Raw genomic sequence first — 26806 nt, forward strand, 5'->3', positions numbered from 1 at the left:
ACTCGAAGATCCAGTGAGGTTGGATCTTACAAGCTTCAACTTTAAAATTGCTAGCTAGCGATTGGGTTGGTTGAGAAGCTTGTCAGACACACTTGCAGCTGATTGACGGTCTCTCGGTAGTTGAGCTGGGCTGTTCCTATCAGAAACTGCGGTTGCTTAACCTCGCACCGCATATTGACGACTTTTGATGGCTTCCTTCAGCTTTACTGCGTGAAAAGGTTCAGATGTTGGTCTTTTGCAGCTTCACACTCACCCACGTCTCCCTTACATCAATACAGCCTCATTCGCCCGATCGAGACTTTTCAGCCTCCTCCATAGCATCGCGCTCGGAACACAATCATGACATCATGGACAACGCCTCAACAAAGTCACTCCTCATCAGGACTCTTATATATAAATCGACATGAGATGATCATTTCACAATACTATTGTACCAGCTTGATACCTTACATACAAGACTTCCAGCGCAATGACCAAGCCGCGTGTGATTTACTGGTTCAGGACAGACCTTCGTCTGCACGACTCTCCCGCCCTTCAAGCGGCGCTGGATCTCGAACCCGAGGCTCTTTGGCCAATCTGGACATGGGATCCTCATTATGTGTACAAAGCCAGAGTGGGAGTCAATCGGTTCCAATTTCTGTACGGCTCCCTCGGACGAACTCATGAGACCAGTCAACTGACATCCCAATGTTAACAGGCTGGACTGTCAAAACGACCTCTCGCAGTCAATCACGAAGCTGAACAAGAAATCCAAGCTCTTCGTTCTGCGTGAAGGACCGCAAACACTCTTTCCCAAGCTCTTCGAAGCCTGGAAGCCCACTCATCTGGTGTTTGAAAAGGACACGGACACATACGCCCGAACCAGAGACGAGGCCGTCGTCAAAGCAGCCAAAGAAGCAGGCGTCGAGGTCATCACCCGCTCCGGCCGCACCCTCTGGGACAGCGACGAAATCGTCGCGCACCACGACGGGAAGCCCACCATGACCATCGCCGCGCTGCAGGCCGCAGGGAAGAAGATTGGCCCGGTCGCGAAGCCGATCCCGGCGCCCAAGAGTCTGCCCGATCCGGGAGACATGCCCGTGGATTTCGAGCAGCATCGTCCGGACCCGAAGCCCGACATCAACGAAAGCCACAAGACGAGGGAAGACACGGCGTACAAGCACATTTCCGGCCCCAACGGCGACTTCGCCATCGAGACGCTCGAGGAGCTCGGCTTCGCGCCCGCCACGACGCCCATCCGCGGCGGCGAGACGCTCGCTCTTGAGCGCCTCGACGAGCTCATCAAGGACAAGACGTACATTGCGACCTTCAAGAAGCCAAAGACCAGCCCCGCGCAGTTCGACCCGCCGGCCACGACGCTGCTCTCCCCCTTCTTCCACTTTGGCGCCCTCTCCGTCCGCCTCTTCTACCACCGCGTCCAAGAGGTCATCGACTCCTTCGGCCCGGGCGCCTCCTCGCCCCCGGAGAGCCTCATCGGCCAGGTCCTCTTCCGCGACATGTACTTCGCCGCCCAGGCCGCCCTCGGCGCGTCCTTTGCCCAGACGGCCACCAACCCCTACTGCCGCTTCGTCCCCTGGCACCTCCCCTCCAAGCGCGACCCGCACACGGGCCTCACCACGGGCGACCACCACATCGACAGCGACCAGGCCGAGACCTGGTTCCGCCGCTGGAAGGCCGGCACAACCGGCTTCCCCTGGATCGACGCCCTCATGCGCCAGCTCCGCCACGACGGCTGGATCCACCACCTCGGCCGCCACAGCGTCGCCTGCTTCCTCACCCGCGGCGGCTGCTACGTCGACTGGGAGCGCGGCGCAGAGGTCTTTGAGGAGCTCCTCCTCGACCACGAGCCCGCCTGCAACATTGGCAACTGGCAGTGGCTCTCCTGCGTTGCCTTCTTCGCCCAGTACTACCGCGTCTACAGCCCCGTCTCCTTTGGCCAGAAGTGGGATCGCGACGGCGCCCTCATCCGCCGCTGGGTCCCCGAGCTGCGCAACGTAAAGCCAAAGTACATCTACGAGCCCTGGAAGATGCCGCTGCCCGACCAAAAGGCCGCCGGCGTCAGGATCACCGGCGACGGGCTCGAGGAGCAGCACGACGAGGGCACTTATCCGAAGCCCATGTTTGACTTTTCCGAGCGCCGAGGCATCTGTATCGGCGCCATGAAGAACGCATATTCCGTGGGACTTCATGGCAACGATGAACAGGTGCTGGACGGCAGCTGGCGAAGCTTGTTCCCGTCTCCACATGAGGCCGAGGTCATGGGAGAGTACGAAAGCGACTTTGGCGAAAATGCGGATAACAATGAAGACGGAGATCACATAGAGAAACAGAACGGAGAAGGTGCTGGACACAAGCGCGGCGCAGAGACAAACGGGGTCAAAGCCAAGTCTAAGAAGCAGAAGACACAAGAATAGCCTGGCTTCAGAGTATAACATGTAATTAGAGAACACTCGAAGATATTAGACAAGGACATGTTCATTCACCATCATTATCTTGCCAGGCTTGTTAAAAAGATGGTCCAAGTTTACCTACAATCCATTACCTCCGCAGAAATAGGCTTAACCTCTCTCAACGTCTTCCAAAGATGGCCCAAAAATGACTATGTAACATCTAGTCAGTGACAAATCGGCTGTCTCATTGCCATATCAACCTCGATGTATGGTGGCATTCGTGCCGTTATATGGCAAGACTTGAATGTTTCGAACAGGCATGCGCATAATGTCCCAGTGATCCGAGATGTTTGGATTGCCGTAGGGGCGCAAAGCCGCAAATCGCAGGCTGCATCACTCGAGTTAGTTGACCCAGGATTCTCAGAGGCTCATTCATCTGGATGTAAGTCTCACGTGTAATTGCCTGGCGCAATATGGCTTCCGTTCGCCAGCTTGCCAAACCACCAATGCTTCGCATAGCCACGGGGAACTCTCATCATGGGAAATGCCGCCGTTTGCTCCTTGTCCATGCGGCTTGGATCGTAATACCAAAAGGTATCGGCATCTCGCATCGTGGCCGCCGCACCAACGTAGCCTGATACCCCGACAATGGGAGGATACTCCCAATGGGGCTCAGTCCAATATGCAGTGTATATCTAGGAAAAATTGATCAGCATAGGCCAATCGCCAAGGTCAAGGCATACAGAGGGAATACTGACATCCCAACGGAGGTGGAAACATGGATAATCGAGGCGTGCAGACAATTCCATGAAATCGAACCGGTTTCTGTCTGCATTGAATGACCAGCTGCTTCACGTTAGATAGATTAACTATGCCGGCCCAGGCTCACTCACGTCCAGTTGCCGCCCCAGTCTGTGATGAAAGGGTCGCCCAAGAACATGGTATCAAACGCCTTCTCTGTATCGTATGCGGCCCCTGCGAAGTGCAAAATGCATCAATTAAGCTGAGATATCCATTTCATATTGATAACCGGGTCTGGACATACCTCCATAGGGAATTGAGAGATCTTCACCGTTGCTCCCTCTTATCCAAACTTTACCACCGAACAGTGGGAGGTAATCATCATTAACAGTTTGAGGAAGTCCAAAGAAGAACCTATCAAGTTATTAGCCAAATAAGCGTGCCGACTTAGCCAAGGGACAATATTACTCGACTTCTCGCGTCTCCCCTGGTGCCAGTGCAACATCCTCGGGCAACTTGACCGGCGGTACAATGTGCATTGGCTCCAGGTTGTAGGCGGTTTTGATACCGTAGTGAGGATCCAAGATCTCCACTCCAGCTTGGGGTTCAATCTCGAAAGAATACACGGCTGTTCGATTGCCTGCATTCGTGATGTTGGCAGTCCATTTCGGCCGAAACTGAATGGAATCCGACAAAGAGAAAGGCTCGAAATATAACTGAGTGGTATAGTCCAGAACCTTGAGAGCATTCACCAGGCCAGTCCCAACCTGAAAGGGAGGCGCTCTGAATTCGAAGTTGATGTTGTCGGCAGCCCACCCAAGACTGACTCCGCTGGAAACAATGCGGTTGGCAAGCATTTTTGCAAATCCGGGGCCATGGAATTCCCGACCGCCATGCTTTGAGATGTAAAGAGCAGCAATTCCTGCGATATACGGCGCGGCCATGGACGTTCCGCTCATCAAGTCGTAGTCGTTGTCCAGCACGGTGCTGATGATGTCAAAGCCTGGGGCACCAACATCAGGTTTGAGGAGCAACTCGTTGGTAGGCCCCCATGACGTGAAAATGGCGGGAATGGGTGCCGCGGTGGGATCGGACGTGCTAATACTTGGGTCCCCCGTAACGTTGATGGCAGCTATAGACAAGACATTGTGGCCGTTGGCGCCGCTGCTTGAGTAGAATGGCCCAGTGTTGCCTTCATTGCCCGCTGAGATGGTAACAACAACGCCCTTGTCGGCGATTCTGCTCGCAACCAGAGCCCAGGGGTCGTCGGCAAATCCGTCAGGTCTACCAATGCTGGCCGTAATGACGTCGGCCTGTTACGCTTGTTAGGTTACAGGACGTTAAGGGAAGTACACGAATGCTCACTCCAGCGCCATATGCATCGCAAAATGCCTGAATGAGCACGTCCTCGTCTGTGTCCCAGGGGTCCTAGATCCGTATCAGCAGATATGCTTTCCTGAGTGTACGGTAGCCTTACATCTGCAAACACCTTGAACGAAAGAAGTCGAGCGTCAGGAGCAACTCCAATAAGCCTACAGCAGATTAGTGCCGAAGGAGGAAGGGATACAACTTCGGTATATTACCATTCATTCTCTGCAGCAATGATCCCAGCAACATGGGTTCCATGGCCATGAAAGTCCATCGGATCCTGATCCGGGTCCTTGGGGAACCGCTTCTCATTGTGAGAGTTCCCTTCGATTCCATGTCAGCTGTCACGCCACAACTCCCCATGGTTAGGGCCGGACTTACAATCAGTACCAACGAGATCATAGCCTCCAGCAATCTTGCAGCCTGGACCAAAGCAGCCGCCAAGCTAGAGAGAAAACTTAGCATCAAGGGATCGGTATATCGTGAAGAAAGACCACTGACCGCTCGGTGCGTATAGTCAATGCCGGTATCGATAATGGCAATAGTCGCGCCTTTGCCCCGAATGCCTTGAGTATGGAGTTGGTCGACGCCGGTCCATTGATGCACAGAGTAATTGTGGCTCTTGAAGTCCAGTGCAGCCTTGACTCGTCGAATACCAGACGCCATTGGGACAGTCTTCATGGGCCAAACATTGGCCACGCCGTGGACTCTGCTGAGCGTGTCGACGTTGTCAATGTCAGTCTCGACGACAACTCCATTGAAAATGTCACCGCAGTCGAACTGCCTGAAGTACGTGCTATTGGCCGAAGCTGGCGAAGAAAATTGGCGTGTCATATAACCAATGCTGCTCTGTAATCACCCGAGTCAATGAAAGCAATTGAAGTCCAGGTATCACGAAAACGTACTCTCTCAACCTCGACGATGTACCTGTTCGTCGCGGCATTGACATTCTTCGCAGGTGTATCTGTCCCTCTTTTCTGCCCGGAGTGTAGCGAGAGGACACCTCTGACGACAAGGCCGAGGCTCCAGACAATGGAAGCCCGCATCGTGGATTGAGGCACTCGTCCAAACCGGAGCCTCTGAGATGGAGTCAGTGCAGATTGTCGACTCGGTGTAAGTTCGATGGGCACGAGTGTTCAACGTCCCTCCGCGGACGACCTCCAGAATGTCTGATCCAGTCTCGAGAGCGTCGAGTGTCGAGTGAGCTCAGAATCTGAGGGGGTCACGAGAGCGTTGCAAAGAGCACACAAGGCGCACATAGCCACCGTCACGAGGTCCCTTTTCAATCCCTCCCCATGAGCGATCTCGGCATCTCGAGTATAAGCATGAGCGACAAACTTTCGTTTAGTCGAGGCGACTCGGGAGCTGTGATCTCGTCCTTCCTCACGGGTTACGACATGCTACCTATCCGTACTTGTATTGCAGGATACCTACTGTTGTATGAAGTAGGTAGGGGATATTGTTTTCCACCTTAGGTAGGTACCTAAGCGATGGAAGCCCGGATAGAAAGCTGCCGGGTTCGTAGGGTAGGCACATTGCAACAGCTGCGCTTTCCCGCAGCGATAGGATGGGACGATCACGTCACATAAGGCACCTACCCAGGAGCACTTGCCAATGCCCATTCAGAAAGACGTCATATGGAGGTCCGCTCCTTCCTTGCTGTGCATCTGAAACGCGAATACCGGATTACGGACAACTGATAGGTGATAACGGATAACGGCAAGATACAGATGTTGCCTCCCATCTGCCGAGACATTGTGAAGGAGCATCACCGCTCACGGAGCAGAGGCTGTGATGCACGATGCTGCCGTCGAATTCAACGTACCAGGAACAGTCGAGATGCCGAATCCGCACAAACAAGCAGACAGCAGTCAGAGGCCGAGTCAGCATCGACTATCAGAGAGCATCTATCTATCGCGTGGGTTTGCGTCGATCTTTCATCTCACGGCACAAGGAACCTGAACCCTCAAGTCTCAAGCCCGACAGGCAACGCAGATCTCTCCCTACATGACCTGTGTCGTGCTGCACATCAGCTCCATTCCACTGCCTGTGAGGCGACCACAGTCATCTCAGGCATGGCATTGATCTTCCATCCAGGTAGTTGTACAATACACGCAAGAATGGACGAGCAATGGGTCGCGACCTGAACAAGCTCTGAGTTAACATGAGAATTAAAGATTCGAACTATTGACGTGACTCCACACCCGTGCGCCATTCAGAGTGTGCCTGTGCCACGGAAAAGTGGTGCTTGTGAGGCGCGCAGATGGTTGGGAGATGAGGATCGTTGGAGCATCTGTGCTCGGGAGCTTCCGACAAGGCGGCGAACATTCGCTAGATGGCATCCGGATTGACCAATCCTGACGGAGGAGACCTTGTTGCAGCAAACACGAGGCACTTGCAACTCCAGAGTGGCTCGGCGCAAGAAGCTGCTCCGCACACAGCAATGACATTGTGTCATTGCAATGTTGACGGCATCAGCTCTTCATGCCATCAGGCCCTTCATCTGAAGCATGAGGCCGCTATGAAGACAGGGGGCCAGGGTGAGGTTCCTAGCCTCCCCAAAACCGTCAAGATCGCGCCTCGCTTCTGGAAGGAATCCACGTGGGAGCTGGTGCTAGGAACCCATGCATGTCACCTGCGAGTCCTGACTTGCCCGCGACCCAAAAAGGGGAGATTGAACCGGACGTCGCAAATCGAGGCCTCCCCAGGAAGGAAAAGAGTGTGTCCGTGGCCATTCATCTGCTCGACTGCGACTACTGAGGAGAGGACTTTGTGAGTTGTTTGAAGAAGACTTCACGTTGGGAGATTGATGAATTTGCGCTATTCCAGCACTACAGAAATAAGAGGCGTCCGCCATGCAGCTTCAAGACGCTACCGCAAGTAGCCCGATCAGCTAATATCAGGTACGAGTCCATTTACTTACGCTTGAGCCTCTGGAAGAGACAGGGTTGTGGAAATACGAGTACGGTCTCGTGGCGCTGCTGGTCATATGTAGCTCTGGGAGCTTGAGTGGGTGAGTGTTCAGATACTGTTTCTTGGTACGTGCGTGTGGACATGCAGCTCGCTCCGTACTCCGGCGCCCGATGATGATGATGATGATGATGGTAATGAGTAGACAGTTCAACTATTCATCCATGACGGCGGAAGGGCAACCAAGCGCAGTTGTCTAGCACCGTCAAGCACCGGTGCGACCAATTTCGATGGCTTGTCTGCCAATATCGCTTAATAACGCTGCTGGTCTCGAGACACTTGCCCGATCCTGGCCAGGACTGAGGCATCGGAGCCGGCCATTATTGGCGCATCCACCTCCAGAGGACAGCGACTCCAATCACCCACAACGGCGCGATGTGGCCGCGGCACTCGGGCCATGATGGAGCCCCTGCGCTAGAGAGCCCGCAATACGGAGCGAGGCGTTTCACCAGGGGAAGACAAGAGACAAGAGGCAAACGAGCGCCGAAGACACACAGAGAGGCCTTATCGGAGTTTCAGGGCATCGCGTTGGACGGAGCTCCAGGTACTGTATTTCCAGCTTCATCTTACCGACCTACCTACTGGAGGCACCCAAATTACTAACACGATATACCTTGCTGTGTTCGAGATACGAGTATCGGCCACTGACTGGAAGTGCAGTCGCAATCACCCCTCCACAGCAGCTAGCATCACAGGACGCCTTTTCTCGACATTTGCCTCCTCCTTTTCCTGACGCTCCAACACTGGCACTATTCGCTCAAGCGCCCACATCGCACGGCGTTCATCCGCCTAGTCCTGCATAAGGGTGCATGCCCTCGGCCTTGTTCCTCCAAGGCACATCTGCTAGACACGCCAACAGCTCCAGTAAATGGACGCCTTTTCACGGCGACGTGGGATCCCCTGCGGCTCATTCAGGCCGCTGGAGACGAAGTGCCTTAGCGCCGCTGGCGCCCGGGTATCGATACCTGCTTCCCGTCTGCCAACCGCTCGCGCTGCCCATTGCCCCAACGGTCTTCGTCCGTACCTGATACTGCTTGCTGCTGATGGGCCCCTGACCCCCAGCCTTTTTGGTGGCGTTGCGTTGCAGCGTTGCCATGCGTCTCTGGGTCTGCCGGGTACTCAGTACGCGTGCTCGCACAGGTCAGGAACAGGCCCGGAGTAGCTGCACTTTGCTCCAGTCCCAGGGCCTCTCGATAAACCGCTCCTGCGGTACGGGCGTTGTCCACCACCAGAAGTCATCTCCGCTTATAAACCTCGTACCTCATACCTCGTACCTGCTGATCCATATACTCTGGGGCCTTCCCCCCGGCCCGCCTAGGTATGCCAGGATCTTTGCAAAAGACCTTCCTCTCTCCTCTTCTTCTCTGCAGTTCAACTTGAACTTCTTCTCATCCCATCTCTTTTTTTTTAAACCTCTCTATTCCTCATCCAGCAACAGGCCCCCTGTAGCTGCAGCTTCCCAACCTCTTGTCACTCTTTCTATTTCGCTTCTACCTCCCACATTGTCTCCAACTGTACTAATACACGGGCGTTCCCAATCGAGTCCCCTGCCAGACGTACCATTTCCCTCTTTTCCCTCTTACCTTTTTCCCTTCTTACCTTGAGGCTGCTTCTGTCCTGACGTTCCTCCTCCTACCAACATCACCTGATTCTAACGCACAATTTCTTGTCTCCGGAAACAATTGGAACACCATTTCTGGAGAGCTTCCATCTGACAAACCCTAACGCCGCCTTCTTACATCTGCACCAACGCGAAACGAGCAACAAAGAGACAACCGCATTAAGATCGATATACGCCTCGGCTGCCAACAGCAAACCACCGCCAACAAACAATCATCTCCCCTCTCGGTTACATACGTCGTGACGCAAACATGGGCCAGAGCATCTTTGAGCGTATCCAGGCCAAGCTGGAGCTCTTCCGCCTTGAGCAACGCTACACCCGTCGCCGTAACCGTCGATCCACCTTCGTGTCCAATGCCGTCTATGTCGACGGCGAGTACGTCTACCAGACTCCCAACAGCACTGGCTCCTCGGCAGAGTCCAGCGCATCTCGCAACGACGCACTGCATGGGGACCGTGCCTCGCCTATTCCTCGGTCTCCCTCGTACTCCACGACGCCCGAGCCCCAGACTCCCACCATGGAGACGTTGCCTGAGCGCAAGAAGCTGAACCGCTTCAGCTCAATGCCCGGCTTTGGAGGATCTCGAGTAGACCAGCAGAGGACAGTCCAGCGCCGAACGAGCATGATTCGGTAAAGCGCCTCCAAATGGCCCTACAAGCATAAGAAACCGAAAAAAAAGCCAGTTTTGTTCATTTTGGATGGTGTACGGTTTGGATTACAAGACGACGGGAAGCGGATGATACCATATCGGGGAGCTGCTCTTGGTTACGACCTTACCACGGCAACCCGACCTACATGTACGGAACTACACCGCGCGTCGTTCTCACGACTTTGAAAGGAGCATACTCTTGTCTCACGCTCGTTCTTTTCCCGAAGCTCTTCTCCTGCTTCACCCTGGCGTGCCAGTGGTCTAACCGCGGGCGTTGCTGTCTGCCCGGAAAGATTCCCGGGGCGCCACTTCATTGCTACGCTTGAGCATCTTCTATTTTCCCTTTGACACATTTTATCTACTCGTTTTTAGTTTACGGAGCTGGGCGCAGCACATGTCATGCCTGCTATGACTCTATGGGTTGAACATATATTTCCTCAATACAGTCTTGTACATAGACGCCAGAATCATGAGATGCATTGCTTTTTCAAGAGCGTTGGCCTGCCTGCCTGCCTGCCTGCTTGTGTCAGACTGACTACCTCTACCCTCGGTGAAACCTGTGTTTCTCGCCTCTCACCTCTTTGAAACAGCAACGGCTCTTCCGGGCCTGCAACGGTGCGCATGTTCACATGATGACTCAGTTTCAATGCGAATGTGTTTATTTTTAATCCGGATGTTCCGTGCCCAGAGCCTCTCGTATAAGCCAGATCTATTACTGGAAATTCCCTCTCCCCCACTCGCGATCATTATTACTGTGCATACTTAGGTACTCGCAGGAAACAGGTAAGACGATGGATGGATGGCAAAAATACAGCAATCATCGCCGGCGTCTCTTGATGTTCCCCATACAATTGGTCGGATAACTGAAGCCGCTGCGTCATGCGCGTTACGTATGTGCCGCTGCCACCTCGTGCGCGCAATGACATGGGAGCCAGTAGCCGCCCAGCGCCATTCAAGCCCGTTCTTACACCGAAAAAGGTGCGTTTTGGGGGGATCTCATAAGTGGGAATAGCAGGAAAAGCCCTTCGGAAACGAGGATTTGGCTGTTGTGCTTGGCTTTGTTTGGACGCCACATGATCCGACACCCACACAGACACATACATGCACATGCATACACGGGCAACTCGTAATACTTAGTTGGCTTAATAGGTAACATATAATAGGATAAGTTCCTAGGAACGAACATACGGATACAGTAGAGATGGAAGACGATGGAAGTGGGGTGATTGGGCGGTTTGTGTTGTTTATCGGAGGATGATCCGATTTAGCCGCCCTTTGGATGTCGGACATGCAGAGAGGATGGATGATTCGGGTTGAAACGCCCGGATGTGTGTGTGTGTGTGGGTGGGTGAGGGAGCGCCATGTTTGAGAGGGAGTGTGTTGGGAGGGGAATGATTGGATCTGATGCCGTGTGAAGACCAGCTGAGACTGGCATATATGCTAGATACGAAAAAAATGTTGAGTTGTGAGTTCTGACAGCCAAAAATGGGGGACAGAAATAAAAGGGCAAAAAATGGCAAAAAAAGATGGTGCCCCTGCCAGGAATCGAACCTGGATCTACAGTGAACCGTGTGATCCACAAACTGTTGTACTGACCGTTATACTACAGAAGCTCTTAGATAAGCTGATGGGAGATTGTGGATGCAATTGAGATACATAAGGGCTTGATCTACCTACGCTAACCTTGATGCATGCTTTTCTTTTCTTTGTCTCTGTGAAGCTAAAGTAACATGTACGGCAGCCCGTCATGTGGAAGATTTGCATCAATGTAGAGCCCGATAATTCAGGTGTATATTATGTCTTTTTCGTGAGCTTTTGCTGAAATTTCTTTTCTTTACTGTATTTAGGTGCTATGAAGTTGAGGTCTATGCCTTTAGTCTTTGATCTAGAAGTGGGCATCACCTTGTGCAGATGAATCTCAAGAATTTAACAAATGTCATCATTCTGAACAGCAAAACTAGACTCGGCACTGCTTCGTACACATCTGTGTTATCTACCTACTCTATATGACGAAACCTAGATCAATACCTAGTGCCTGCACCAAACCTGATCGAGGTCAACAAAGGCAAAAACCAAAACCAAAACCAAAACCAAAACCAAAATGACTGCTCAATCTTCCACAATCACGCATATGTATCTAAAGCCCAGCAAGACAGGACAACAGAGCAAAACACTGTTCCAAGACCCAATACCACAGACTGCGATTTTATCAAAGCGAGATTAAGAGTCAGTGACGCCACACCACCAGTCACACACAAGTAGAGAAAGGCGTCACCGTCATGACCCAACATAATAGTACCTAAGACAAGACAGACAACGCGAGAAACAGAGGCAAGGCAACAATTGAGGATACTAGATGCTGCATGACAAGCCATGCAAGGAGAGGAATCAATTGTTGAATGTTTCGCTCGCTCTAGATGCGTCTCCAGGCCAAGGAGCAACGTATATGAAAGCGCAGATATGCGCGTCCTCGCCCAGACAAAGAAAACAATTCCAAACGCCATTCAATGCTTGTGCGGCCGCTCTCTTCAGGCAGTCGCCCGAGATCTGGTATCCAAGTGCATGGAAACACATGCACACCCTTTATACAAAAGGAATAGGAAAAAAAAAACGACGTCCACGGTTCTATGCCTCCGCTACCAGTCCCTCGTATGCTCGGTCCACGATTCGCCCACCCATGCCGGGAATCGTCCGCAGCTGGGAGAGCTTCTCAATCTCGCCACCGCCCTCGCTGTTCGCATGCTCCAGATAATTAACCAGGTCTTGTGCCTTCTTCACGCCGAATCCTACGAGGCCCCGGATCTGGGTCGCATCACGCGAGTTGACCACGTCGAGGAGTTTCTGCGTACGCGGTGTGTTGTCGTCATCGTCGTCCTCCGCAAGAATCGTCTGGGGCGCTCTCCTAGCCTTGAGCTTGGTCGCCTTGATCTTGGGCGTAGGAGCCTCGCATTCTTCCTCGCCATCAGCCTCGGCATCATCGAGGCCTGCATCGCTGACAGTCTTGCGCCTCGGCTTACGCTCCCTCTTTCTCTCTTTCCTCTCGGGGGATGTGCCCCCTGATGCTTCCAAGCGTGCTTTGAGGCGTTCAATCTTGCCCAGCAGCTTTGGCTGGTTCGGGAAATATGGCAGGGCCATCTCATAGGCTTTGAGAGCGGCAAAGAGATCCCCCCGCTCCTTGTGATGCCTTGCTGCCAGCAGATGCCGCAAGCCCTCGGCCTTGGCGTCCTCCCTCCATTCTTCGTTTTCGATCCGTCGCTCCAGCGCTTCTAGCCGTCTCTGGACTGCATCACTGGCTTCGGGTGAAGATTGGGTCCGCCGAATCGATTCCTCGGCTGCCTCTCTTGCAGCTAGTATCTCGCTGACTTTCTTCTCCACCAGGGCTTCAATCTCTGCCGCTGTCACGGTAATTGCATTTTGCGATGTCGCTGGGATCAGCGAGTGCCTCGATGGCTTCGTGGCTTCTGATGATTGCGGTGACTGTGGGGGTTGTTTTGCTTGCGGCAGTGAAGTCCGATGTCTCTTGGTAGCGTCTGGTTGTGGAAGCTGCGTTACTTGCGGCGCTGAAGCCTGTTGTTGAAGGATTGGCCGAGCGAGCTTGCTGGGCCGAGAAGCAGTCTCGTGATGGTCGGATGATCGCTTCAGCGAAGAGCGCCGGGTCTGGGAGGATGAGCGAGGCTGGCCGGCGCCTATGGAAGGGCGCGCAATGGCAGACGCCTTGGCTCCGTCAGTGTACACGCTGAACGCCTTGACGGGCTTGGCTGCGTCGGCTGCCTTTGCCGCAGCGTTTCCGCTGGCGGCAATCTGAGTGTTCACGGCATTGGCCAGAGGCTTCAACGGCTGCCGCTGTGCAGCTTGAGCCGAGTTCGTCCTAGGAACCTGCTTGAACACAACCTCATTCTCAATTTCGCGAACTTCAATGCGCTTGGCTCGAGAGCTGACGTTCAAACTGCTGAGGGTGTCGAGGTGGTAGTTGCGAAGCGGTGACAAGTTGAGAATCATCACCGTGATGCCGTTGTTCTGGCCCAGCGATAGGATTCGAGTCATCTTGGACTCTCGGTACGGTATCCTTTTAGCACCTTGGGAGATGGCGTCGATGCACTGGCTGAGCACAAACAGGCTCTTGTTGATAGCCGCCGACTCCACCATGCGTTCCTTGCCGTTGTCTGTCCGGCGATTGTCCTCTGAGCCGGCGAGATCGATGGCGGATGCCGTGCTTTCGCGAACCATGTTGCCGGTTGTCTGGGTTAGCTTCACCCGCAAGATGGCGTGGCTCCGACTGCTGTGAGCGTTGAGCTTGGTGGCCGCCGTTACGCGGTTATTGTTGGCCTCGATGTACAGCTTCTCAAAGTCCTTGAGGTCCTCGCAAGCCCGCTCGGTCAAGCCTACAACAACCGTCTTTCCGTTGGCCTCTGCTCGGAGGGGCAGCCCCGTAGGCGTCCGCTTCTCGGGAGGTTCCATCAGGTCGTACACCTTGTCGTTGTAGATCTCATAGTAGGACAGCGCCACGTCCACCGTCGTTTCTCCGTCCGTCTCCTTCATGATCTTCTTTCCTCGGCGGAAGATGCCGCTCAGCAGTCGCGGGATGACACCTCGTTCGGCCAGCTTCATGCCTCCTCGCATCGTGTGCGTCTTTCCCGTGCCCGTGACTCCATAGGCGAAGATGGTAACGTCGAGGCCCTGAAACAGTGACTTGATATGCGGTGCCACTGCTCAGGTTAACACAACTAGTCCCGTACGACGCGTTAGGTGCGGAGAATGGCGGAGAAGAAGTCAAGACAAAGGGGACGAGAATAAAAGACGGTTCCCACCTTCAGCAGTAAAGAGCGTCTCTTGCGTCGTCTCTGAGCCGTAGACGCCATTGAAGGTGAATGAAAACTCTTCGGCCTCGTTGCGCGGGTTCGGGATCTTGACAATGGTTGGCGGCTTGTCGGGCTCGACGCTGTCGGTGCGGACAATGATGTCCTTCTCCAGCTCCTGGGCCAGCAGAGGCCGCAGCCTGGCGACGACGCGAACCGACATTGGCGGTCAATTGAGGATCAGGGCGAAGACGAGCAAGAGGCAGCAGCTGCCGTCGACTGGCGATGGGAATTTGGGGCTCCTAGGCCTGCTTAGTGAGCATCCGGTCGATGTTCGTCCTCGGGGCGTGAGATTGGATTTTAATTAATCGATATTTGGCGTGCTGTCTCACGGGGCTGGGCTGGGGGGAAGCGCAAGCAAGGGTTGGCTCGAGAGGTCTGGAGCACGGGGAGGACGGATCGGTACATGCAGGGGGCTTGAGGGGAATCTCCGTGTAAAAGGTACCTTTTGTGTCTTGTGAGCGTCCAAGCGTTGGCACGGCAACGAGCACGTGCAGCCAGCGAATAGCCGGGAAAGACCGCAGAGAAAGAGCCTTCCTGACGCAGTTGGAAGTTTACGGCGAGAATTGCCGGGATTTTAGCGTCCAGACAGATTGAAACTTCAAGCTCACCTGCACCAAAACTCGATCGAAGCTCGAAGCTCGCTGGACAGGCTCGCCAGAGCTCGACAAACCGGCGCAATGACAGGCCCTTCGCCGCTGCTTCGGACGGCGCGCGTCCTGCGCAGCCAGAGACCGGCGCAGTTTGTCTGCTGGCAGTGCCGCAGCATCCAGATCAGCGCAACGCCCAGCACGACGACCGGCGCGGCAGATGCTTTTGGCGCAATCGACAGCCTGAGGGACACGGCCGGTACGAGGAGCTCGTTCTGTTGGGCACGATGAGTGAATGCTTGGGCTGACAGGCTGGTGACGGGACAGATGCCCGATTCGAAGTCATTGGCTCGCCGTATTCGCTACTCTCGGTCTCATTATCCGCATCACAGCGGCTCTATACACGGCGTGGGACGCTGGTTGCCGTGGCGGGGAACCCAGACAATGTGAGAGAGCGCTGACGATGTAACGACAGCCATAGAACTGGAATGTTAATCTGTGGTGGCTTTTGCAGGCACAATCGACCCTTTCACTACTAAACCCTCTCTCGCGGGCACCGTTTGGCGTGCCGTTCATCTACCAGCGCATCTCAGCCACCTCGCCGATCACGGCGCTCATCTCGACCAAGTCCCCCACCACGACGTTTACGATCCTACACCTGGACGGCACGACGGACTGGATGGTGACCCAGCGCAATGCTCTGCTGGCTTGGACGGGCCACACGCTGTCTCTCTCGTCGCGGATCCGGAGGAGGCTCTCGATGGCGCATTGGGGCAGCACATTCGTCACTGGGCGTGGGCTGGTCGCTCTCTCAGCGCCTGGGCAGATCTACCAACTGCATCTCTCCGAGGGCGAAGAGTTTGTCGCCCATCCCGGTAGCGTCGTCGCCTACTCTGTGACGAAACACCAGCCGTTGCCGTTCCGCTTCAAGAGCTCCAGCCTACGACTCCAGATCCCGTCCCTCACGTCCTGGATCCCCGAAACAGAGTTCATGACAAAGGTCCGGGAGTCGCAAGTCTACAAATACCTTGCTCGGACCCTCTACACCATCCGGACAATGACTCGCCGGACCATCTGGGGTGACCGACTGTTTCTGCATTTCAAGGGCCCGAGCACCATCATCATGTCCAGCCGAGGCGTGCGCGTGGTCGACAGTCTCACCAACGAGCAGGTCAACGAGATCGCCGACGCACAAGCCGGAACATTGGCATCTGCGCTGGAACTGGCCAACAAGCCCCAAGACGCACAGCCTGTGCCAGCTGATGAGGTTGCTCCGGGTATCGTCGTGGAACCAACAAGCAAGGATGGAAAAGTAACATTTGAAGATAAGAAGAAGTTGAAAGAGTTTATCCAATGATGTAAAATCAGGATGTCCGAAAGGAAAAAGGATGTCATGGATAGAGAAGAAGAAAGACAAAAAAACTGCCTGCGAATCAAGCAAGCGTGATGTATATTATCTGAGTCGACGAAGCTACGCGGATTATCAACCCCCGTAAGACTCACACTAGAATTCTGGCTGCGGAAAGCGGCATTCGGGGATTTTTCAATGGGCTTCGAGAGGTTGCGACTGCGGACCTTGTCGCGGTCCATGCATTTGGTGAGACAGTCGGTCTGACGACGGGCTTGAATTTTGGGTCCTTGCTTTGGCCGTGATGCCGAATAGTCTCTTACACAGGTGCTAGTGGAAATCTCGAGATCCTGAAGCAGCAGAAGCGAATCCATGATGAAGGCTGAATTGGGGCTCAGCTACCATCATCAGCCCTGATGGTACCTAGGTATATGAACGATGACCCAAGGAGGGGGGAGCGTTGATGAGTAGCAACAATTCAAGCATCATCTCTCGTTCATCGTCACGACGTTGGTGAAGCCGTTGCAGTAGTACATCTTTACTCCAGAGTCCGTGCCCATACAGAACTTGCCTAGTATCTTGTTCCGCTCCCACCTATCACGTCAAATCCCTCGCCTTCATCTGAGCCGTGCTCTCAGCTCGTGGCATAAAGGGGACTGACAATGGAGCAGCAATTTCTATTGTAGACAAAACGACCCGCGTATTGTCGTTGCAGGAGCACGGTTTTCTTTTCGTCGTTTCTTTTTTATTCCTTCTTCGTTGCACCTTTTCCGATGCTGTTGGGCGCGCCAGCTGGACTAACACGGGGAAGTCTCATTGTAGTATATTGGAGTCGACGGATAACGCGAAACGTTCGGATGATGGTTGGAGGAGAGAGAAGACAACGGCTTCATCGGACGATGCCGATTGTTAGTCCAGGTACGGGCGAGATTCAGGGGTGGGTACTTTCGATTGTGTGATTGTCGAATCGACGGATGCTGGAAGTCCTTCCGCGGGAGGAGGAGGAGGTCATTGAGCCGAGTGTTGTCAGTGTTGGTGATGGACGTCAGAGGATGTCACAGAGTGCTGATATACCGCCGGGCTCTTCGTAATTTGGTTCGCCCTCGATTGTATATGCCATCGAGTCTGCTCCGTCGGCCATATCCCCCCCCTTTTCTCTCTCTATGGGAGATCAGAGTAGAGCAGAGCAGTTCTTCAGCATCACCACATGACGGCCATCACACAACACACAATGCCGTCCTCCATCTCATCGACTTCCACAGTCGGGGTAAACGACTTTCTCGAATCCAAGGAAGACCTCGTCTTCTACCCCGACGAAGGCAAAACCTCGACCGAATCAACAAGAGACAAGAACACCTCGCTCCGGATCATCGACGTCGAAGCAGGTGAAAAGACTGCCCCTGCTCCCGCAGACGATTACCCCGATGGAGGACTGGAAGCCTGGCTCGCTGTGCTGGGGGGATGGTGTGCCATGTTTTGCACTTTTGGAATGATTAACTGCGTGGGTGTCTTTGAGCAGTATTATGTGAATGGGCCGTTGAAGCAGTATGATGAGAGTGCCGTGAGCTGGATTCCCTCGGTGCTCGTCTTTTTGATGATCTTTTGCGGTTCAATCGTAAGTACAAAAACTCATCTCTCAAGGCCGGACTGACAGTATTTCAGTTTGGCCTCTTATACGACAACTACGGACCGCGCTGGCTCCTCATCGGAGGCTCCATCACCTACATCTTCGGCCTCACAATGATCTCCCTTTCCAGGGAATACTACCAATTCTTCCTCGCCCAGTCCATCCTCTCGTCCATTGGCTCCAGCGCCGTCTTCAACGCCTGCATGTCCTCCATCGTCAGCTGGTTCCTCAAGAACCGCGCCGCCGCGTACGGCATCATGACCTCGGGCTCCTCCGTCGGGGGCGTCGTCCTGCCCATCATGATGAACAAGCTGATTCTCAGAATCGGGTTCCCCTGGATGATGCGCACCGTGGCGCTGATCTTTTCCGTGCTCTTGGCCGTATCGTGTTTGACGGTCAAGTCGAGGCTGCCGCCGCGTCCGCGCAGGTTCGTGCTCGGGGAGTATGTGAACAATCTCAAGGACGGCCGGTTGATGGCTACCGCCGTTGCGGCGTTCTTCTTCGTCATGGGCATGTTTCTGCCCTTCAACTATGTGGTCCTCCAGGCTCAACAGGCGGGCTTCTCGCCGGCTCTGATGCCGTACCTGCTGCCCGTCCTCAACGCCGCAGGGACCCTGGGACGCATCGTGCCGGGCCTTGCAGCGGATAGGATCGGCAGGTTCAACGTCGTGGTTATTATTACTTTCTTATCATCAGTCTTCTGCTTGGCCGTCTGGCTTCCCGTGAAGAACATGGCGGGCATCATCAGCTTCGTCGCCCTATTTGGCTTCTCCTCCGGGGGCGTCATATCTCTCGGGCCGACGCTCGTTGCCCAGATCTCGGATATGAGCCAGATTGGCACGAGAGTTGGGACGGTGTTTGCGTTGCAGTCGTTTGGGGCACTGGTAGGCAGTCCGATTGGCGGTGCCATTGTGGCTGCTCAGCGTGGTGAGTATGTGGGTTTGCAGGTGTTTTGCGGTTGTGCCATGATGATGGGATGCTTGACGTTTCTGCTGGCGAGGGCCATGCAGGCTGGCTTGAGATTGGTCAAGGTTTGATTTGATGAGTTTGATGAGCTCAGGAACAATGATGATGATGATGATGGATGGATTGGCATTTTGCCAGTGGCAAGGTTGGCATTTTCTATATATGAGGCGTTGGAAGCGGTGGATTTTATACTTTGGACGTATGTGAACATTGTTTATCTAGGTAGGTACCAGTATTCTTTTATATGCTATAGATTTGGTAGACAGAGATCTCTTCAATGTATTTTCTGAAATATTGCTTGATTGGGACATTCTCGTGTCGTCAGCTCTCCTCTCCAAAGCCAAGTTGTCAGGTACCAACACATACTGCGTGTCCCGAAGATATACTACACAGAAACGTCTCTCCGCTGCAGAATTGATATCTGGTATGTCCAAGTTTCTCAAGTGAGAAGGTTCTGTACTGCTTCTCCCAGAATTTCCCCAGGCAGCCATCGTGATGGCATTCTGATGAAGGTACATCTCCAATTCGTGTAATATATATTGTTGTACCTGTATTTTTACTCCGAAGCTCGTTCCTCCCCGAGTCCATTGTTGGGCGAATGAACCTCCTTGTGCATGTGTACTGTGGATTTCTGAGCGGGAAGGTGACAGCGGCCAGTTGCTCTTGCTGCCGTCTCTACGGAAACTTTCTTCTCCTTCAGGTATAAATCCATTCACAACTCTCTCCCATTCTTCATTTCTTCCTCTTCAAGCCCCTCCTCTTCTTCCATGACATCAAGCCTGATGAGAGCACAATCTACTCCATACTGTGAAGCCGTGAAGCCGGGCCTGCCCATATCAACCACTCTTCTCAAGACGAGTCAAACGCTCTTCTCCAAGCTGCAAATCAACCTCTCGCCTCCTGTGCCTCCCCAGCAACAACAATGGTCTTCGCCATGGACCAGATCGCCAACGTCGCGGTTCCGCTTGTAGCACTTCTCTATCCTGTGCTACCACCACGCGCAGCCCACCTCTAGGGAACGTTTGTCCGAAGGATGCATCTGCGTCGGCATGGGTTGACGAGAAGTGAGGACAGCGATGTACCGAGGTCTGCGATAAAGGAGAAAGGCCAACGGGTTGTGAATCATTGATGGGAATTATTCAACTCTACAGCAGATCCATGGATCAATAAGGTAAAAACATACTGGTTCACCTGTCCTTTTCCTGTTCGTCTCCTGACGCTCTTCTCTGACACATCATGACATGTAGTTGCACACAACGCCGCTCCAACAAGCTGCGACGTGCAGGGATCCGACTCTGTGGAGCATGTCGGGTGGCGGCACACACAGGCCAGCCAGAGGGGTTCTTGGGAGGCTGATTGATGGCTTGGCGTGCATCCATACTGCCGGGGCGGGATGAGATAGTATGCACATACTATGAGGCGAGTCTCTCCATGGCCTCACTTGACCTCAGTCCGTCTTGTCAGCTAACAGGTCGCATAGTTGGAGATGAAATTTGCATAGAGCTATAATACGACTAAAATGCTTCCATCTTGAACTCTGCCATCAACGAGACTCATGGCAAACGGACGCCTTTGATCCATCCCGTACATATAACCCACACATACTCATACGGAGTGCCCGCCATCATCCCGAATACACCGCCACATCTCGACAGAGCAAATGGAGGGGGCCTCTCCCTCGGGGCTGCTTGTCGATCATTTATTTGCTGGGAATCTCGGGCCAAGCCAGTCGGGTCGAATCTGGACATGAGAATCGCATGGTGCTCCTTGCAGCAGAAGGGGCTGCATTCCTGCCGCCTCCCGATGCCGCAACATCATAGGCCGCCAATCCCCCATTTGCGGGCATACGTGGCAATGTGATATTGGGGGCTGTGTTCCCCGTGCTATAAGCCACTCTTGTCAACGCAGGGGAGTGGAGATGGATGGGCCAGCTATTAGTACTACTGGAGCTTGCTCGTGTAGCACGACATATAAGTGTCGTTCGCCTTACAAAAGCTCGCCTCGTCCCGCCTCTGGTTTTCTAGAACTCGACAACTCAAACGTCAATCTTCCTCGTTCTTTCATCACGAACAGTCCTTTCGACTCTATAACCACTCCTCGAACTCATCATGAGCGGCTACGGCTACCAGGGAGGCGACTATGGTCACCAGGGCGGTGACTACGGCCAGCACAACAACCAATATCCTCCTCAACACAACCAGCAGTACCCCCCTCAACACAACGACCAGTACCCTCCTCAGCACAATAACCAGTACCCTCCCCAGCAGGGCCATCAGTATCCCCCTCAGCAGGGCCATCAGTATCCCCCTCAGCAGGGCCACGCCGGCGGCTCCGCCAGTGCCTACTACGAGGGCGCCTCGACCGAGCAGCAGCAGTACCACACGCTATACCAGCAGCCGCCGCCGCCATACCCCAGCGACGGCCCGGGCTACGGCGCCGCGCCGCAGGAGGGCGAGCGAGGCCTGATGGGTGCCCTGGCCGGAGGTGCGGCGGGAGCCTTTGGCGGTGCCAAGCTGGGCGGCCAGGCGACGGGCCACGCGAAGACGAGCGGCGTCGTCGGTGCCATTGTCGGCGCGATTGCCGGGTCGAAGCTGCAGGACGGCGTGTCTGACTGGCGGCACGAGCGCAAGGAGGAGAAGCACGAGGCGCACATGTACGAGGAGGAGCACAAGAAGGACAAGAAGCACAAGAAGGAGAAGAAGCACAAGGACGAGCATCGCAGCCGCTCCCGCTCTAGCAGCAGCAGCAGCTCCAGCAGCTCCAGCAGCGGCTCGTCCAAGCACCATCACCGCCGTCACTCGCGCTCGCGGTCTGGATCCAGGTCGCGCGGCCACGGCGGCACGGTCACCGTGCAGGCTGGCGATACGCTGCGGGGCATTGCGGCGCGGTATGGGACTTCGTTTGAGGAGATTGCGAGGCATAACGGGATCCAGAACCCGGACATGATTTACCCGGGGCAGGTCCTGCGGGTTCCTGGGTGGCACTGAGTGATTGGCATGTCGGGGGGAAGAAGATTAGAGGAGATGAGGTAACATGGCATGGATGATTACGACAGAGACGAGATTGAATGGAAAGATATCCCAACGGGAATAAATACACGATCTAGATTCTAGGTGCCGACTTGTCAGTGCGTTTCTGATTGCAAGGACCGCTCAAGCAACAGGAAAACCATGGGTAAGGAATCATGCCAAGGCAAGTCGGGGTTTACAGGTCATTGATTCCTATACGAGCAGATTCGTCTTTCAGTATCTTGGTCAAAGAAAGATACGCTGTCCAGATTGTGTTTCATCATCCCATACAAACAATTAAATCAATCCTGATAGTGACGATCCAAGTTGAGACAAACCGAGAACATCCACTTTGAAAATACCAGTATGTATCAAAATGGCACGACCACCGCCATTAGTAGGTCTAAGAAGATATATAAACATTTGTCATTCTTGAAACTCCGTCTTATCCATTTTCTTTCCCACGCCCACTGGCCTCTCTCTCTCTCTCTCTATTTGTGCTTGTTCCACAGACCATCGCGCTTCCACGTCCACTTTGTCAAATACTCTGGATCCATGCCCTTCTCAAACGCCTCGTTTCGGGCTTCAATCTGGGCATTCAGCATGGCCTGGCGAGCAGCCGCGCCCTTGTTGTGCAGATGCGGCATGCGGTCAATGGCATCAATGGCCAGGCTGAAACGATCCGTCTGGTTGCGAATGGCCAGCTCCAGAGGCGTGTCGATGTTGCCCTTTTCCTTGTAGCCGCGGACGTGGATGTTCTGGCTTCCCGGCCGCTTGTACGTCAGGCGGTGCACCATCCAGGGGTAGCTGTGGAAGTTGAAGATGATGGGCGTGTCTGCCGTGAACAGGCTGATCCACTCGTTGTCGCTGAGGCCGTGGGGGTGCTCGCTTGGGTGGATCAGCTTGAACAGGTCCACGACGTTGACGTAGCGGATCTTGAGCTCTGGGAAGTGCTGGAGCAGCAGGTCAATGGCTGCCAGTGTCTCGTGAGTGCTAATGTCACCGCACGAAGCCATGACGAGATCGGGCTCCTGTCCGATGTCGGTGCAGAACCTTGGCCAGATGCCGATGCCCTTTGTGCAGTGAGCCACGGCGGCGTCCATGTCGAGGTACTGAAGGTGCTCCTGCTTATCAGACACGACGACGTTGACGTAATTCGAGGACCGGAGACAGTGGTCCATGACTACATGAGACGTTAGTTAGCATTGAATTCACCTTTACGAGGGAGGTGAAAGGCATGCTTACCAGAAAGCAGGCAGTTTCCATCGGGAGGAAGGTAGATGCGGACAACTTCTGGGCTCTTGTTGGCAACAACATCCAGGAACCCGGGGTCTTGGTGAGTGAAGCCGTTGTGGTCTTGTCTCCAGACGACGGATGTCAAGAGAATGTTGAGAGAGGCGACCCTGACACGCCATTCCACCTCGAAACACTTTTCCAACCACTTGCAGTGCTGTGAAATGCGTTAGTGGTAAATCACATGTGAAGACTGTGATGGTTGCTACTAAACTCACCTGGTTGACCATGGAGTCGATGATGTGGATAAAGGGTTCGTAACTGTTCAGCAAGCCGTGACGGCCACTGAGAATGTAGCCCTCCAGCCATCCCTCACAGGTGTGCTCTGAAAGCATTTCCATAACCCGGCCGGCTGGGGCAAGGTTGCCGCCGTTCTCGTCCTCCTCAAAGTACTCGCCCATCCAAACCTTCTTGCCCGCTTGGTACACAGCAGACAGTTTGTTTGACTCTGTCTCGTCGGGGCCAAAGAGGCGGAAGTTGTGGGGGTTTGCAGCAACAACATCTCGCAGGAAAACTCCCAGCTTCTGCATGCTAGCATCCATGACAGCGCCAGGGTGCTCAACGGCAACACCGTACTTCTTGAAGTCGGGCATCTGCAGGGGCTTTCTGAGGATACCGCCGTTGGTGACGGGATTGGCACTCATGCGGCGGTTGCCTGTCGGGGGCAGCGAGGTCAAGGAGGCAATGGGCTTTCCGCTCTCGTCAAAGAGCCTGTCGGGCTCGTAGCTGCGCATCCAGTTCTCGAGGAGTTTGAGGTGCTCGGGGTTTGTGGAAGGGTCGGTGATGGGGACCTGATGCGCTCTCCAGAAGCCTCCGAGGTAGTTGCCGTCCACCTTGCGGGGCGCAGTCCAGCCCTTTGGCGTTCGCAGGACGATCATAGGCCACAATGGCCGGACGGCCTTTCCGGTCTCGCGGGCCTCTTTCTGGTAGCGCCTGATTTCGTTGACGCAGTGCTCGAGGGTGGCAGCCATGGCCTGGTGCATGGTGTCGATGTCATCTCCCTCGACAAAGTAAGGAGTCCATCCATAGCCGTGGAAGAGGGCCTTGAGCTCCTCGTGCGAGACTCTGGCCAGGATCGTGGGGTTGTTGATCTTGTATCCGTTGAGATGAAGCACGGGAAGAACAGCGCCGTCGGTGATGGGGTTGAGGAACTTGTTGCTGTGCCAAGCAGTGGCCAGGGGTCCGGTTTCTGCCTCACCATCACCCACCATGGTCAAGGCGATGAGGTTGGGGTAGTCATAGACAGAGCCAAAGGCATGTGAAAGGGAGTATCCCAGCTCCCCTCCTTCGTGGATGGAGCCTGGAGTTTCGGGGGTTGCGTGAGATCCAACACCGCCGGGGAAAGAAAAGTACTTGAAGAATCGTTGGAGACCCTGGACATCCTGTGACTTGTCGGGGTAGACTTCTGAGTAGACGCCCTCGAGGTAGGATTGCGAAAGGACGGCCGGAGCACCGTGGCCGGGGCCGGAGACGAAGTAGGCATCCAAATCGTACTTCTTGATGAGACGGTTGAAGTGCATATATGTGAAGATTTGGCCGGGAGCGGAACCAAAGTGGCCGAGCAGACGAGCCTTCAAGTGCTCCTTCTTGAGGGGCTCGCGAAGGAGGGGGTTCTCCCTCAGGTAGATCATGCCCAAGGCCAGGTAGCAGCTGGCCTTGAAGTAGTCATTGTACTGCTTGATCTCGTCGTCGGACAGGGGATTGCCCTTGATTGTTGAGCGGGCCACGCCGAACGCCCGAATGGACTGGACGTCGGCCATTGCTGTATGGGTAGGTTGAAGGAACGGAAAAAAGTTGTGTATAGCAAGATGGGAGTTGTCCTGGGACACAAGGGCAAAGAGTATCACCGATACGAACTTCGTGCCTCTTCCGTTTATATATAAAAGACCGAGCGGAGGCTAAGCTGACAGCGTCCGCCGACGCGGAAGTTGTCAAAGGCCGGAGCTAGGAGGATCTGCAGACAATGCGATGGCTTCACACCTGCGTGAAGCCCTTGGTGGATGCTCCGACTGCCGTCTTAGAGTAAGACTGACGAGGCTCTTTTGCCCGAAGTCGACGAAGCTTGCGGCGAAGCGACAGGCAGGCAGAGACGGATTCAGCCTAGCTGTCGGCAAAACGAAGACGGCAAGGGCACGATGAAGCCAGCAAAGACGGCGTGCAGAGAGAGAAGAGGGTCGATGGTGATATCAGGCGATGTTGCCATCGAACGAGAGCTCGCCAGGGATCAATGCAGGCTGCAGACAAGAAGCCAGAGCCGGGGCCGGACCCGACCCGACCCTCTGAGTCTGAAGGAACGCGGCATCTCGGAATCCATGACGTCCTGCGGGATCCTGCGAGATTGGCGACGCTGATTCGACGGGACGCGGGCTGGATAGAGTTCTGGTGCGCGGACGAGGTTGGCTGATGCTGCAGCTGGGCGCACCCTCGCATCACCGTCTGGCGTGATCCGTACGTCACCCCTCGGACCACCGCGCCCAGAAAAGGCCCGCGAGCGCGCCAGAAGCTGCAGCTTGCAGCGCCCTAGCACAGCTGCTACTGTAGGTGACCAGCGGCGGGGGCGGGGCTTGGGACAGCTGGAGGCGAGGGCTTACAGGGGGGGGTTTTGACTAGGTAGGTAGAGGTTGCTGATGCTTCGCTAGCATGTGGCAGGCCGGTCGAGGTGTGAATCTGTTAGGGTGGCATCGGCGATGGCCACCACCGTCAATCTATAGTAGCAACTGCAAGTGTTTGGCAAACAATATAGTCTGGACACCACGATACGAAGGGGTACGCAGTAATAGCATACCGTTTAACCGGCTCAATTCACATGTGAAGCCGGCCCGGTGGCAGCTGCTACTAGTATTACCTACCCAGGAGCTAGTATCCTCTTGACAGCTTCGCCAATACGAGCAGCCCATCAAGTGCCTCAGCATCGCCAGCGAAACAGAGGCGGCCTCCGTTGCACGTTACATCCAGATCACCCTTGATGTTGGCTGACACCAAACAGTCACTACAGTACTACAGACAGAATTCCACTCGAATCCTCCAAGCCGAGGCCGGCGACGCCACACCCAAGCCGCCAAGGAGGTGTAGCTTCAAGATAGGTAGGTAGGCATTCCTGTCCCAGAGCTGTCGCGGACTATCTCTGTGTTACCTACCTAGACTATAGTAAAAAGACAAAAAGGCAAATGCTAGCTTTCATATCTCTCCCCGTTCCCACTGCTAACTCCTGCGTGGCGTCTCTGTTGCTTCCAAGCCTTTTTTCCCCCCCAATCCAATTGTCCTCTCACAGAGACGCTGGCTCATCGTGTTTCGCTCATTTGTCCACGGCTTGTCCAACCGGCCGCGGGCAGACGCACAGATGCTACACAAATGCTACTTCCTGACGTAACGATGCTCA

At 54.5% G+C, this 26806-nt stretch overlaps 8 protein-coding genes across 8 annotated transcripts; 5 read left to right on the forward strand and 3 right to left on the reverse strand.

Moving 5' to 3' along the window:
- Positions 1 to 469: 469 nt before the first annotated feature.
- Positions 470 to 2414, forward strand: TRIREDRAFT_77473 (DNA photolyase; the record flags this gene model as incomplete). Its single annotated transcript, XM_006964865.1, has 2 exons — positions 470 to 639; positions 698 to 2414. The coding sequence occupies 2 exons, from the start codon at positions 470 to 472 to the stop codon at positions 2412 to 2414; spliced, it is 1887 nt and encodes a 628-aa protein (XP_006964927.1).
- Positions 2415 to 2645: 231 nt separating this feature from the next.
- On the reverse strand, positions 2646 to 5333 carry TRIREDRAFT_60791 (uncharacterized protein; the record flags this gene model as incomplete). Its single annotated transcript, XM_006965025.1, has 11 exons — positions 2646 to 2778; positions 2844 to 3085; positions 3149 to 3239; positions 3284 to 3365; positions 3436 to 3545; positions 3600 to 4444; positions 4497 to 4559; positions 4609 to 4663; positions 4715 to 4823; positions 4890 to 4944; positions 5001 to 5333. The coding sequence occupies 11 exons, from the start codon at positions 5331 to 5333 to the stop codon at positions 2646 to 2648; spliced, it is 2118 nt and encodes a 705-aa protein (XP_006965087.1).
- A 3992-nt stretch (positions 5334 to 9325) lies between these two features.
- TRIREDRAFT_77476 (uncharacterized protein) lies at positions 9326 to 9891 on the forward strand. Its single transcript, XM_006964866.1, has one exon. It carries the CDS (start codon positions 9341 to 9343, stop codon positions 9722 to 9724), a length of 384 nt encoding a protein of 127 aa, XP_006964928.1. The 5' UTR covers positions 9326 to 9340; the 3' UTR covers positions 9725 to 9891.
- A 2473-nt stretch (positions 9892 to 12364) lies between these two features.
- Positions 12365 to 14758, reverse strand: TRIREDRAFT_77478 (kinesin-like protein; the record flags this gene model as incomplete). The annotated part of the gene is made up of 3 exons (XM_006965026.1): positions 12365 to 13126; positions 13292 to 14448; positions 14548 to 14758. The coding sequence occupies 3 exons, from the start codon at positions 14756 to 14758 to the stop codon at positions 12365 to 12367; spliced, it is 2130 nt and encodes a 709-aa protein (XP_006965088.1).
- Positions 14759 to 15275: 517 nt separating this feature from the next.
- Positions 15276 to 16542, forward strand: TRIREDRAFT_61122 (uncharacterized protein; the record flags this gene model as incomplete). Its single annotated transcript, XM_006964867.1, has 3 exons — positions 15276 to 15444; positions 15513 to 15631; positions 15700 to 16542. The coding sequence occupies 3 exons, from the start codon at positions 15276 to 15278 to the stop codon at positions 16540 to 16542; spliced, it is 1131 nt and encodes a 376-aa protein (XP_006964929.1).
- Positions 16543 to 17764: 1222 nt separating this feature from the next.
- TRIREDRAFT_60889 (uncharacterized protein) lies at positions 17765 to 19197 on the forward strand (the record flags this gene model as incomplete). The annotated part of the gene is made up of 2 exons (XM_006964868.1): positions 17765 to 18148; positions 18196 to 19197. The coding sequence occupies 2 exons, from the start codon at positions 17765 to 17767 to the stop codon at positions 19195 to 19197; spliced, it is 1386 nt and encodes a 461-aa protein (XP_006964930.1).
- Positions 19198 to 21147: 1950 nt separating this feature from the next.
- Positions 21148 to 22370, forward strand: TRIREDRAFT_121579 (uncharacterized protein). The gene has a single exon (XM_006964869.1). The coding sequence runs from the start codon at positions 21235 to 21237 to the stop codon at positions 22111 to 22113; it is 879 nt and encodes a 292-aa protein (XP_006964931.1). The 5' UTR covers positions 21148 to 21234; the 3' UTR covers positions 22114 to 22370.
- Positions 22371 to 22463: 93 nt separating this feature from the next.
- On the reverse strand, positions 22464 to 25496 carry TRIREDRAFT_77481 (uncharacterized protein). The gene is made up of 3 exons (XM_006965027.1): positions 23646 to 25496; positions 23380 to 23584; positions 22464 to 23317 (listed from the first exon to the last, which is right to left on the reverse strand). Exons 1-3 carry the CDS (start codon positions 25185 to 25187, stop codon positions 22626 to 22628), a joined length of 2439 nt encoding a protein of 812 aa, XP_006965089.1. The 5' UTR covers positions 25188 to 25496; the 3' UTR covers positions 22464 to 22625.
- Positions 25497 to 26806: the final 1310 nt, after the last annotated feature.

The sequence above is a fragment of the Trichoderma reesei genome, assembly GCF_000167675.1.
Source record: "Trichoderma reesei QM6a unplaced genomic scaffold TRIREscaffold_8, whole genome shotgun sequence".
Taxonomy (NCBI): Eukaryota; Fungi; Ascomycota; class Sordariomycetes; order Hypocreales; family Hypocreaceae; genus Trichoderma; species Trichoderma reesei.